This window comes from Pan paniscus, chromosome 9 (assembly GCF_029289425.2).
Source record: "Pan paniscus chromosome 9, NHGRI_mPanPan1-v2.0_pri, whole genome shotgun sequence".
NCBI classification, from domain to species: domain Eukaryota; kingdom Metazoa; phylum Chordata; class Mammalia; order Primates; family Hominidae; genus Pan; species Pan paniscus.
The window spans coordinates 129,369,977-129,384,167 of NC_073258.2; the positions used below are offsets into that span (position 1 = coordinate 129,369,977).

The 14,191-nt window shown below is 51.3% G+C and overlaps 1 protein-coding gene across 1 annotated transcript in view; it reads left to right on the top strand.

Annotated features, from left to right (window-relative positions):
* The first annotated feature begins 6,377 nt into the window (after positions 1–6,377).
* Positions 6,378–14,191, top strand: part of FLI1 (Fli-1 proto-oncogene, ETS transcription factor) — a 118,450-nt gene continuing 110,636 nt past the window's right edge. The window contains exon 1 of the mRNA XM_003819883.5: positions 6,378–6,868. Coding sequence (XP_003819931.1) covers positions 6,851–6,868 — 18 coding nt within the window. The 5' untranslated portion in view covers positions 6,378–6,850. The remainder of the gene's footprint in view (positions 6,869–14,191) is intronic.

Here is a 14,191-nt window from a genome sequence, read left to right on the forward strand (position 1 = left end):
CTTGGCCCAAAAAGGGGTGTTTCATTGACAATGCCTGAGTAAGTGAGTGAATGAATGAATGAAATACAGTGTAATTCATGTAGCAATAACCAGTGAGTGGATGGATAGCAAATGACTCCCAGGAGGTTACAGAGCATACTTTAAGGTTAGACTAAGGCGCGCACGGATTCGCTGTCTCCAGCTTTCCTGAGAAGTTTAGGAAGAGGTACTCCCTAAACTGAGAAGTTTAGGAAGAGGTACTCCCTAAACTGAGAAGTTTAGGAAGAGGTACTCCCTAAACTGAGAAGTTTAGGAAGAGGTACTCCCTAAACTGAGAAGTTTAGGAAGAGGTACTCCCTAAACTGAGAAGTTTAGGAAGAGGTACTCCCTAAACTGAGAAGCTTAGGAAGAGGTACTCCCTAAACTGAGAAGTTTAGGAAGAGGTACTCCCTAAACTGAGAAGTTTAGGAAGAGGTACTCCCTAAACTGAGAAGTTTAGGAAGAGGTACTCCCTAAACTGAGAAGTTTAGGAAGAGGTACTCCCTAAACTGAGAAGTTTAGGAAGAGGTACTCCCTAAACTGAGAAGTTTAGGAAGAGGTACTCCCTAAACTGAGAAGCTTAGGAAGAGGTACTCGGGTACTCCCACCACTCGGGGTACCCGAGCCCGGCAAGAGGAGCTCTCACTTCTAGCTCTGGACTGAGGATTGTAAATGGCCCCGGGGAGGGGAGCTGCAGTCTCTCTCCCACTCATAGGAACCCTCGAGTCCATACACACCCCGGGACCCAGGACCTCAGGGATGAGGAGCCCTAGAGGGTCACGTGGGAGCCCCGGAACCCGACCCAGGCCACGGGTCAGGGACAAAGCAAATCGGTCCAGGAGAGCGCAGCGGACCCGCCTGGGGGGCGAGGAGACGGCAGTCTGGGAGCTGTGGGCCGCCAGAGAAGCTGCTCGCTGCAGGAGCTGTTTTCAAGGTGGAAAAATGGATTTTTCAGCAGCCACAAAGTTTGTATTGTTGCACAAAGGGGTGCATTGATGGCGGCGAAAGGTCTGCGTGGCAGGGACAATCTTGAGTCTGTTCCACCGGCTCCCTCCATCGAACATTTGCCAGAGGGGCACAAACAGTTGCAGGCTGCCAAGCCCCTGCCGTTGTCCGGCAGGCACCCGGCTCAGGAGTTGTTGACAAACACCGCAGGCCCAGGCGCCCAGGCCCCCTGAGGGAGGAGCCCAGCCTGGCCCCTAGGGGCCAAGGGTGCCGGCTCCACCGGGGTCACGATCTGAACAGTGGTCTGGGCTCTGAGGGGTCCCACAGAGAGGTAAAGGAGGTAATTGCCCACGTAAGAGCGCTTTAGGTAGAAAAGGGGCAGGGAAGAACAAGGGAAAGGGAGAGAGGGAAGAGGGTGACACTTGGAGACACTGACATGCAGTTCTTGATGGATAACCGCAACGACATTCATAGCTACCTCTCAGATCTTACCTTCGCCAGCCGCTGCTCTAAGCGTTGTGTCTGTATTAGCTCATTTAATATTAACAACAATCTTAGGAGGTAGTCCATTCTGCAGGCGAGAAACTGAGGCATTGTGAGGTTAATGTGATGTGAGGGGCAGAGCCAAAATACATATAGTAATGACAAAGTTGTGCTGGCTGCCAGGCAAGTTCTAAAGGCTTATTTCGTCTTTACAACAGCCCTTTGAGATAAGTCCTATTATAACCCCATTGTACAGATGAGGACAGTGAGGCACAGGGAGGTTAAGTAACTTGTTCAAGCCCTCAGAGCTAGTAAGTGTAGAGCTAGAATTCAAACCTAGGTGCGCTAGTCCTCAAACTGGAACTTCCGCTCCTGATATTTTGTTTAAGGACGGAGGCGTGGAGGGACCAGGAGACCCAGTGGAGTAACCCTGACCCGCACCTGCACGATGCCCGCGGAGTGCAAAGCACTTTCTCCTAGCGCGCAGAGCATATATCTGAAAGCTTCTCGCCCGTCCTCCGCCCAACACCCCCGCAGGGCTGGCAGGGTCCTCCTTTTTTTCTCCTTGTGTACCCCCCAGGTTCCTTGCTCTAACTCCTTCACTTATCAGCCTGAGGATTGGGCCCAGGCTGCATTCTGAGGGAGATGCCGTCTTCCGCCTGTCCCCCGGACGAAAGGAGGTTGCTAGCCCCAGAATGTTCACAGTGACCCACCCCTAAGGTGGTCTTGCCGGCGGGTCTCGAAGCTGAGTTTCAAGACCACGGATCTGTTCTTAGAATGAATGCTGTTTGGGGCGGCTGGGAGGAGGGGGTCTGATGGAGATTGGAGAAGCCGAACCCACCTTGGCCCCATCCCAACGGCCCCATCTTGGATCCGCCACTGGGCGAGGGTCTGGACACCTGGCTGGTCTCCACCTCTTGTCAGCCTGCTCTCTCTGGTCAGGATTGGACTCCCTCGGGGTTTCCTCAGCGACGCCGCGTGGTCTGGGGGCTCGGAGACCCTCCTCCTCCCCAACCCGCCCGCCCCCGGCCCTCCCGCCGCCGCGGCCTCCCACGTAGCGTTCTGAACCCGCTCAGCGCTAAGGCAAGAACCAGCGTGGGGAGCGGGCCGGGCGAGCAGAGGCTCTAAATCTTCCTTCACTCTGTGAGTAGATGAAGTCTGAGAAACAAATTCAAAGCAGGCGCGCCTGCAGAGCCTTCCTGCAGAAATATTCCCCGGCATTCAAGCGCATCCAGGGGCGGCTTGAGCTGCCTTGTTTGGCTAAGGTCAGACGAGACTCGAGTTCTCCAATAAAAATAAATCTCAAATTAATTATGGCCTCGAGCGAGAGGCCAGACACTTGAAGCTGCATTTGTGCAGTCTGGAGTTTTGGCGCTTGCCCGCCCACCCCTCCGGTTTTCTCCCGCCCTCTCCTCCTCCCCCTTTGCCAGCTCGGATACCCGCTGCGGCCTCGCTGGACCAGAGGGGGGTGGGAGGGGAGGACGCAGGACGGAGGGAGAGGAGCCGCCGGAGACATTCTGCCAGACCTGGCATCCTGCGGAGTTTCAAGTGACGGAGCCACCCCTGGGTCTGTTACCCCAGGGACCAGGCTCAGATCGTCAGGTCCGCCCACCCCAAACCCAGTCTGGGGCCGAAGAAGCCCGGGAAGCCCGTGTCTGGAAAGTCTTGACCGGGTCAAAAGGGCTGACATTGAGCGAGCCAAGACACGTTTCGACCCGCCGCTCCCCTCCCGGGGGAAGCAGGACTTCCGCATCTTTGAAAATACTGTCAAGTGCGAATGGTGCGAGGCAAGTCGTCTCACCAGCGTTCCAAATGAAAATGCTCCAAATCCAAATATTTCCTGAGTATTCACGCCCATGTGCACGGTTTCTGTAAGTGACCCCAGACTTGGAAATACGTGGTGGGCTGTTTTGTTGTTGGGACATTTTTTTCTCCAGTTGGTAGCTTTTGTTTTAAATACTGGGAAGAGCTTCCTTGGCTGTGAGCTGCCTCTGACTTGAAAACCAGCCCCGAGCTGCTGGAAAGTGAGCTGTCGCCGATGGCACTCATACCAGCTCCTGTTCAGCAGCTCTGCCCAGTCTGGGAAAGGGCGAGGCCATTGGAGCCATGGTAAGCCAGGAAAGAGGGTGTGCACAAGTGTGTGGGCAGGGGCAGCCTTCCCCAAGCTGGGCCCAGAGACTAAGGAAAGAGGAAGGAGAGAAGAGAGGAGGGAGAGGAGAGGGAAGGGGAGGTCTGCCCCACTAACACAAGACAGTTTTCATTTGTAGGCCCTCACCGCAGGCTCTCTATCAATTTGTCTCAATGCAAACATTCAAAATATTCCCTTTGGCTGCTCGTGAAAACAATGTGAGCTGCCAGGATCAAACCATCTTTCCAGATGTCTGGTGGTAACCACATTAAACAGGGTAGACTTGTTTACTATTGTGCTTGGTTAGGGCGCTTCCCCCATCCCCTTTCAGGATTTAAAAAAGCAGCAGTAGCAGTGGAGTTGAGCATCAAACCCTGAGTTACATAAAAGTGGGGCAAACTGACCTACTGGCATGCCAACACTGGATGGAGGAAATCCGAGATTCCCGCAGGCATCTAGTCAGAGTTAGGTGGGGTCTTCTTTCTGGGTGGAGACCTCTGTGAATGGACAGGAGCTTCTCCCAGGGGGCTGAAAATCGCCAACAACAGTGGCACCAGTGCCAGTCTGTGAGTCCCAAAGGGGCAGCGGTGCCTGTGTCTATGCATCTAGTGGTGCCTGTGCCAGGCTCTCCACTACCCCCCGCCCATCTCCAAAACTAGGAAATTGCCGTAGCTTTGGAGAAACAGAAAGTGCGATGGAGTTCCACAGTTAAAAACTAAAGGGCAAGTCTTCAATTTAATCTAGTTCCATATTGAATAATTCCAGTGGGGGAGGCAGCTGGTGCTGAAAGGAATTGGGGGACAGTATAGGAATGTTTGGGTGACTACTGATTAATGTAGTGAAGATGATCTGTCACTTGCCAGACCAACAGGAGTTGGAAAGAGAAACCTAGCCATGGTGTCTGCCACAGAGGGACCCTCTAAAGTGCTAGGAGGAGGGTGGGGGGCAGTCGCCACCTGTGGGATGCCATGAACAGCCTCTGCAACTGGCCAGCACCAGGAAGGGGGGCCTCCTGGTGGTGGAGTTGGAGTCCTTTCTGGCTGAAAGAGGAGCAATGTGGCTGGGGTGTGCGGGTTTCTAGTGAGGTCCGGGTGGGAAGCCGTCTCTCCGCATTCTCCTGAAAGCTCTGTTGTAGTTTGAAGGTCGGTAGAGCCTGGGCTGAAAAGGAAACAATTTGGGGTTTGAAAGGATGTAATTCATTCTTCCTTTCCCGTTAACCTCTTTCCTCTCTGGAAAGCATGTGGAAACGCTGAAGGGAGGAGTGAGAGGGCAGGCAGCCTGCCGCGGGGAGGAAAGGGTTAAGCCTGATTTCTTTTAATTGAACTCCAGAACTGGTGGCCCCAGGCAAAGGGGGGGACTGACCCCGCTAGCGGTAACCAGATGTGGCGGTCCCAGGGGAGCCCCGGAGCAGACCCCTGGATTGAGAAGCAGACAGGAGCGGGGGGAGTCAGCCCGGCCCCCATCCCACCATCCACCCCACCCCCACCCCCAACACGCACACCGAGTCTCAATTGCTGGCAGGCTGCACCCGCCACTCCAGGCCTGGTCACGTTCAGACCCGTGTCTGTATTCGAACCCAAAATTGGAGCCGAATTGATGAGACTAATTTCTAGAGAGGGAGGGGGAGGGAGGGAGGCGAGTGAGCTCTCGGGCTCAATTGCTCCTGAAGAAATAAAGAATTAATAAGTCACCTTTTTTCGCCTCTGTGGACACCCTTTTGAAATTTTTTCTTCCAATTGACTTGGATCTCCTCTGGATTTTTTTTCCCTCTTTCCCCCGTCGGACTCTTAAATAAAAGTGAGCAAGTCCAAAGCGTGGTCCGGAGAGCGTGGACAAGGTAACCTGTTTTGGATGTCCGGGAGAAGGGAGTCCGGCTGAAAGGGCCCAGCCCCTCGAGGCTGCTCCAACTGGGGCGCGCGGCGGCCCCGGAGGGAGGCGGGGAGGTCTCCGGGTTGGGCCGGGGAACGCCGGCCTCCAGGCTGGGTAGGGAGGACGGTCCAGAGCGCGGGCCTCCGGGTCTCACCCCGGGAAAAGTCTGGGTCTGCTCTGCGCTGTTGCGTGCTGCGCTCCTGGGACCTGCTGACTGTCCTAGAGGGAAGGTCCCGCGGTAGTGTCAGTTCCCTGGGGACCAGGAAGGGCGACTCTTGCCTGGGAGTCAGTGCTTGGGCCGTCGGGTCCGGGTAAGCGCTGGGGGTTTGGCTCGAGAAGTTGCGGATAGGTGGCCTAGGGCGCCGCGGATCTCCGCCCTCTGCGGGCACCGGGAGCCCAGGGTCGAGGCGCGCCGCCCCGAGGGGCCCCTTCTCCTAACAATGCGCCCGGAATGGAATCCGCGCCCTGACAGCGCGGGTCAGCCCGAAACCGCCCAGAATCCGCTTCGATGAGTGGGTGAGCCGCTCTGGGAGTCTGCCGCGTCTCGGCAGCGGAGGGCCTGAGTGGAAAAATTCTTATTGGATGCACTTTTTAATGGTTGGTTTGCCTCGGTTTGCGTCCGAATCTTCCCCGGCAGTAGGCGCTGGGTTACCCGCAGCCCCAGTCAACTCTCCCTCCATACCCCCCTACCCCACCCCCAAAAAGTTTGTCTCCGGCTGGAAAAAGCATTAATAAACGTATCTGTGGGAAGAAACGGAAAGTGAATGAGTCAGGAGGGCCACCTTCGGCCAACCGCCTCAGGAAAAGCAAAGAAGCCAAAGGTCTTTGGCTTTGGATTTTGGGGGAAGGTGATGGGGGGAGGTGCAGACTTCGGGAATCAGGGCGCGGACGCTGGGCGTGGACCCCGTCATTGTTCCCGGCTAGCTCTTATCTCCCAGGAGCAAGTATCCTGTGTGCGCAGCGCATGAATGTGTCTGGGCATCTCCGCGTATATTTATATAGTGTGTGATGCGAAAAGCAGGACCAGCCGAGGGGAGGAAGAGGGGGTGTGGGGGGAGGGAAGACGAGGGAGAGCAGAGGGGAGAGAAGAGAGAGGAGAGCTCGAGGCGAGAGAGAGAGAGAGAGAGAGAGAGAGAGAGAGATAGGACTTCCTCCCCGATTCGCAAAGTGAAGTCACTTCCCAAAATTAGCTGAAAAAAAAGTTTCATCCGGTTAACTGTCTCTTTCGCTCCGCTACAACAACAAACGTGCACAGGGGAGTGAGGGCAGGGCGCTCGCAGGGGGCACGCAGGGAGGGCCCAGGGCGCCAGGGAGGCCGCGCCGGGCTAATCCGAAGGGGCTGCGAGGTCAGGCTGTAACCGGGTCAATGTGTGGAATATTGGGGGGCTCGGCTGCAGACTTGGCCAAATGGACGGGACTATTAAGGTAAGCGGCGGGGCAATGGACGCGGGCGGCGGGGACCGGCCGGGGAGGCGAAGCGGCGGGCGGGTAGGTGCGGGGCCCGCGTCCCGGAAGACGTGGCCGCTCTCCCTTCCCTCCGCGCCCCGGCTTCGCGCCGGCTCCTCCGGCGCTCGGGTGGCGAGTCCTACTCGCGGGCCAGCCGGCCAGGCGCCGCATTGAGGGCGACCTCCCCCGAAATCCCTGCCCCAAAGTGGAGCCCGGCCCCCTCCCACCTCGCTGCCCGCCGGGCTGCAGGAGGGGACGGCGGGAAACCTGGGGACCCCGGGTGCGGACCGGAGTCAAGGGCGAGAGACCTCGGGGTCCACCACTCCCACCGGCACCCGGGGCTCCCTGGCCCCAGCGCTAGGCACTGGGCTTCCTCTCCGCAGAGGCGGAACACGGCGGGGGCGGGGGCTGCAGTCGCCCGGGCTCGGGTCCGTGCCTGGTGGGCCCTGGGGTGGGTAAGTGGCCTCGTTGCACGAGGGTAGGGGTGCAAGTGAGTGTGTCGGGGGATCTCTCTGAGCGGGCTCCTCCAGATGGAAGCCCCTGTTTACATGTCAGCGCTTTCCCTTCCTCTCGGCACTCAGTCGCCCGGCTCTCGGCGCTGGAGAGCCGCCGGCTCCGCGGGACTCCTGGGCCGGCCTCGCCGCCTCTCCGGCGGGGAACCTTCCCCAGCCCCCGTCCGCACAGATCCCTAGCGCCCCGAGCCCCCGCCCTTCGCGCCTAGGCGTGCGCCGGCTCCAGGACCAGGGCTCCTGGAGCTGTCGCCTCCGAAAGGGTCCTGCGTCCTTCGGAGCCGCCCCCGTCGCAGGGGCCGGCTGTGAGCCCGCGCCCCGCGCCCGCCCGGCCATTCCCACCCCAGCCGCCGCCGCCACGCCTGGGTCTAGGTTGCAAAGTGCAATCCAGGCGGAAAGGTGAGGGTTTGGGTTCGCGTCTCACTTCAGAAAAGTTGACTGCTGTCTCTGAAAGGGTTCGCCAAGTGGGGCCAGGAGCAGAGAGGAGGGACACCCCCTAACGTGACGGGCCTTAGAGGACCTAGGGGAATGAATGGGACCAGGGGTTAGCTTCGAGGCTGCCGCGCAACACCAAGCGGGAGTTTGTCTGGAAAAACTATTAGGCTGGCGAGGTGGGGACTGGCAGAGCCCGCCATTCCCCAGAACCCGAAGGAATCGACTCCCTGCTCAGGGCTCAGCAAGAGAAGGCTAAGATGTTGGGCTCAGAGAATTCAAGAGATTTTTATCTTCTGGGTGGGGTCGTGGTTTTTATTTTCTAAGCTTTTTTTATGAAAGTTTGAAATATGCTGACTTAGGTAAAAGACACCAACCGAAGGAACTTGCAAATCTGGAGATGAGATAACTGATTGTGATGGGTTAAAGGGAGCTATAAGAGCCTATAAGAGCCTGGGTTCCTCAAACCCAAAGTGAGTAGGTGAGAAGTAGGTGAGAGGGGATTCCTGCAAAGACCCGAGAGTGGGGGTCATTGGGCCATTTTATGCCTGTTTCTCTGCTTCCTGTTGATGTGTTCATGCAAGTGTCTCTGCATTTCTGGGTTTAGTAATGAGATGCTCCCCTCTAGAAAACTCCCTCGCCCCAATCAGGACAGTTACCACTTACTCTGAAGGCCTCTTCTGATCCAGAAGGGTGGTAAGATGGCCTCAGGGTCTTGATGTGGACACCCTAAGGAAAAGTGAAGAAATATCTCCACACTGCTTCAACTCTACGCACAGGCCCTGAGCAAAAGGAGGAAGCTGTGGTCTGTGTACCCAGGATGTGCTAACCTCTTTAGATACACACAGGGATTGGCATGGCAGGCCTCGAGAATAGGCTTAGAGCAGGAACCTGACACTTCAGGCCAAGGATGGGAGTGAAAGTCCTTCCTTTTTTTGTGGGTGATAGGAGCCATGAGCTCCTCCAAACCCCCCCTGTGAGCAACCTGTCATTCACCTAAGTTACCTGGCTAGGCTGAGTCCCCACAGAGCTACCTTCAGTCTCCAAGCATTCTGCAAGATTGAGCCTTTAGTGTGTGTGTTGGTGTTTAAGTTGTGTGAAAGCCACAGTTTTCTGTTCGCATGTGACCTCTGGATCTTGGGGTTTCCAGATCCTATTCCCACAATAGTTCAAATACTGTGCTTGGAGAGGACAGTGGACCAGGAGAGAGGCCAGCATTCTTCTGCTCTCTTGGTGAGAATGAACCGTCCGTTAAGCCTGTTTGAGATTCATAGTCATCACAAAAATGAAACAGTGGAACTAGGTTACCTCTACAGTAGTATCTAACCAATCTTCTCAGTGCCTAAAATGTGCTCATATGTGTTTACAAGAACACTTGCCTGTATGTGCACTAAATCCAGCCCTACACTGATCGAGGTTGACGACACTCGAGAGAGAATCTAATTTGTGTACACAAATCCAGGGTGTCCATTTCCAGTTTGAACTGCCTGGAAACATCAGGTTTGAGTGATTCTAGGATGTGACTTTATGCACCTGCATAGTTCTTCCTCAAATATAAGTCATGTCTATATTTCAAAATACCTGTGGGTCTTGGCACTTAGGTGGTATTTGGTGCAGGAAGCCAGGGAAGTCTGGATTTCCTCACAGAAGCCCTTTATTTTGTGCATAATTTGCACGACTCTATGTGATTACAAAATCCCAATCTTGTTGCCCTCCTAATAAGTCCCTCCATATTATATTCTCTTCTCTTTTCCAAGAACGGCTCCTGGAAAGGCTCTGACCGTCACATTGGCAGAAGCAATATTTGCTGGAGCCGTGCTACTCTTTTGTCACAGACAGGTTAACTTGCAGTATTAAACAACACCCGACCCACGCCCCTGCTTCCCACACTGATATTATCAGTGTTAAAAAGCACATGATACTGTTTGCTGCTTTAAGAAATGACCTGGTTTCAAAAACTGCATCTTAATTTTAGGCTGGCTTCAGTTGAATCCAGTTAATTTTATCTATGAATGCCTGACTCGGTGCACGTGGCGTCATTACAGATGGGGAGACAGAGAAGACAGACATGGCAAATGAAGGTGGGAAATAGAGAATGAACGGTGGATTTGGAGTCAGAAAGCCCGGGCTCATTCTCAGCTCTGCTACCTAGTAGCTGTGTGCCTTATAGCAAGGCACTTCTTGTATCTGTTTCCTTATCTAGAAAATGGGGCCAAAGCACCTCCTTGCCACAAGCCATAGGAAGAATTTTTAAAGTCTGCTACCTTAGCTGGATACACATTAAATTAACTTCATGTGCCTTATAACAAGGCACCTCTTGAATCTGTTTCCTTATCTAGAAAATGGGGCCAAAGCACCTCCTTGCCACAAGTCACAGGAATAATGTTTTAAAGTCTGCCACCTTAGCTGGATACACATTAATTGAACTTTGCTTTTGGGAATGGGCATACCAGGACAGATTGGTCAGAAAATTAGAACACAGGTCCAAATTTACCATCATGCATATTTCACTAATTCAACAAATGTTTATGATGCATCTATTATGTTGCAAGGCTCTGCACTGTGTATTGAGGATAAAACAGGGGTCAAAACCCTCCAGGAATGTAGACGCTAGTGGAGGGAGCTGACACATACAGAGAACAATCTCAGTTGAGTGGTGATATATCTTCTGAAGAACAATAACGCAGGTTAGGGAATGGAAAGTAATGACGCTATATAGCCAGGATGGTGAGGAAAAGCGTGTCTAACAAAGTCACAGTTGGGCAGAGGCACTCTCTCGTCATTAACTCAGAAGAGTGCAGCACCAACCACACAGCCAGTCAACAATGGACAAGCACAGCAGGAAAGAAGGGCCAGGGTTACGGCTGGCTCTGCAAGGCGCTGGAGGGCAGGTTGTCACTGGCAGGGCAGGGAAACATCTAGACAAGGTTTGGAAGAAGCAGCAGAGTGAGGAATACTTGGGAACAGAGGCTTGACTTCTGTCCTCAAGAAGGTGTTGCTGCCTCCCTCTACCACACACACCTTGTAATCTCCATGTCACCTGGATTCACAAGAACTCCAGACAAGATGGCCTCTGTCTATTGATCTGTCCCCGTGACCACACAGAATTGCTCCCCTCAGGTGGTTACCAAGTCGAATCCTGTTTTGTGTGTGAATAATTTCCACCAAAAGGCTTCCTTCCAGTTCCACTGCCATCCAAATTTAAGTTTATAGGTTGGCAACTTTAAAGCTTTAGAGAGTGTTTAGCTTGAATTTCTCACTTTATGGGTGGGGAAACTGAGGTCTAGGTTGTTAAATGAATTGTCCAAGATCATACAGCTAACTACCAACAGAGTCATAGTGAAAGTTCAGGGCTCTGAACCCTTAGGCGAGTGTTCTTTCCACTATACCATGAAAATATCATTTGCTTTTGTTACATTTTTATGAATTATAGAATTGTGGAGGCAGTGTGTGTGTGTTTGTGTGTGTGTGTGTGAGAGAGAGAGAGAGAGAGAGAAGTCTTTAAAAGAAAAATCATAAAGAATTTGGCACTTTACACTAAAGACACCTCTGGTATTTAATGAAAAATAAATAAAATTGTATCACTACCATCTTGAATTATTTTTATCCTTAAAGAAAAGAAGAAATTCCAAATTTTTGGATACAATTTTTATACAACTGTTTTCCAAAATAAATCCTTCTTTTCCAGCAGACAAAGTAAACAGTCTCCATTACAAGGAGACAACCAAAAATATAGTAGTTTACTGAAATACCCAAGCCCTTCTACAGATCATGGGCAGGTAGACAGACGGAATTCTTATTTCAGCTCCTTTAATAATGGAATATTGCACTATTTAAATAAAATCTATTAGAAGGCATCTTATGGATCCATCAGACTGTGTCATAAGTAGGTCTTGAATAACAATTGCATTAAAAAAGATTTGGGATTTTGATGTCTCTTTCTGTTTGGGGTTAAACAGTTAACTTGGCATTTGTTTAAAAAACAGTTGATTTAAACCAAGCCTCTTTCTAGGTATATAGCATTAGTCTAATGCCAGTACTAAGTTACCCCCAGCCAAAAAAAAAGAAAGAAAGAAAAGAGTTAGGAAAATTTTTATATTGATAGTTTTTTTGTTCTGTACTTAAAACATTCCTTTTAAGTCTATATTTTGCTTGTTGTTTTGTAATGAATTAAGTAGGCTAAAGGACATTGTCTGTTACATACACACAAACACACACCTACACACACAATCTCATAAAACCTACAACCAGCCACAATAGCTTTTTTCGTAATCTCAGAGTTATGCAGGTGTCTTTTCCTCTGCAGAAGACTACACCCTGTTTCAATTTCTGTTGCTTTAATGATTTCATATCTATAGCGTTCTTCCCATTATGTATTAATTGATCCATGGGATGATATCGTTAAGTGATGTCACTCTTTGTGTATTACAGTTCTGCCACTGACCTGATAGATCCACCATCAGTTTCCTGTGCACTGAGATGTTTCCCCAGAGGCTATGGATAGGGTTATATGTCCCCACACTATCTGCAGGGCCAATATAGTGCAAATCTGACAAAATTTAGGTAATCTATGGAATAACCCTTTCCTGTGCAAAGCTAGCTGGCCTGATGGGAATTGGTGGTACCTCAGTCTCAGGGGCATCATAAACTGACCAACCATATGAAGGTGATTGCATGTCTGTTAGGCAGGGACTAAACTATGTTCTGTGAAGATAGAACCCCAATGGCAAAAGGGCTCTGCCAGGAGATCTAGCGAGAAGATAAGCCACATATGTGTGCCCTGCAGAGCGCTGCAAGTATTACTATAGCCCTGAGAAAAGAAAGGATGATTTGAACTGGAGAGACAGAGAAAGACCTCATGATAATAGTTGTTTATGTAGTCCCTTTCATAAACCTCTTCACAGATCATACAGTCCCTCTACAGATCACTGGCCCACACACTCTTGCATCCCATTCTCACAGTAGCCCTATGGGAGATAATACCATGATGTCTCTACTTCATATGGAAGAAGTTAAAGTTCAGAGGAGTGAGGTAACTTGCCCAAGAGTATAACTAACAGGGGACGGATCTGGGTTTCAAGCCCAGTGTTTCTCATTCCCGATTCCTGCTTTTACTACACACATTGGCCACACTGCCTCTTGGCACAGGTGGATCTAAGCCTGGCCTTGAAAGATAGGTAGGTCTTGCATAGGAAACTATGGTAAAGGGCTTTCTAGGAGAGTGGAGGGTACTTTGGGGAGGAAAGTGTACAGGTGATGGAGAGGATGGGATTGGAAAGACTGAATGGTACTAGACTACAGAGGACCTTACATACTATAACAAAGAATTTGGGGGTGAGTATGGTGGCTCATGCCTGTAATCCCAGTTCTTTGGGAGATGGAGATGGGTGGATCACTTGAGCCCAGGAGTTGAAGACCAGACTGGGCAACATGGAGAAACCCCATCTCTACAAAAAATACAAAAATTAGCCGGGCATGGTGGCACTCACCTGTAGTCCCAGCTGCTCAGGGAGCTGAGGTGGGAGGATCACCTGAGCCCGGGGAGGTCAAGGCTGCAATCAGCCATGAGCACCACTGTATTCCACCCTAGATGACAAAGTGAATACCTGCCTCAAAATAATAATAATAATAACTTGGGTCTTGTAACATGTATAGAAAGGAGGAATGAAAACTTGTGACTAGAGGGATGATCTACATAGCTGTACAAGTTTCTTAGAAACAAATCCTTCGTACTCTCTGCTCCTTAGGAAATGAAGATGGGAGTGGCTCCATCACTTATCAGGCCACACAAGAAATGAGCAGCAGTCAGGATTAGACAACCAGAGATAGATTCAGGCAACCAGCAGTGCTGTCTTCTGTCTTCAAAGACACCTGTTGATTAAATATGGCATTGGGGGAGGGAGGAGTAACTCTATTTCACCAGATGACATAAAACTGTGATTATCCTTCTCATCCCTTCCTTCCCAGGGGATTTCACCATGAGCAATCTTTTCAATTGGGCCTTCTATCCTGGGCTACAATTTTAGTTCCTTTTGAGAATGAGTCAGCAGATAGTGCTTGAGAGGAGAAAAAAGAAAAAAAAAATGTCTCTCTAAAACTCAAATCAAATTTCTGTGGGCCTTCAGACAAGTCTGACATTCTTCCATGAGTTGGCTGGGCCCCTGGTCTCAGTTAGGAATACTGACACTTCACCCCCGCAAACCAAAAACGCAGAGACTCATCACCGTCATTCCAAGTAGGATCAGAGATGGAGTGTTCAGATTCATTTTCAGATAATTCAGATCAACTTTACAGTACCTTCAAAATTGCTCATCCCTACAAAAATAAAGCAAACACTAATGTATTTAAGAGATTTGCCATC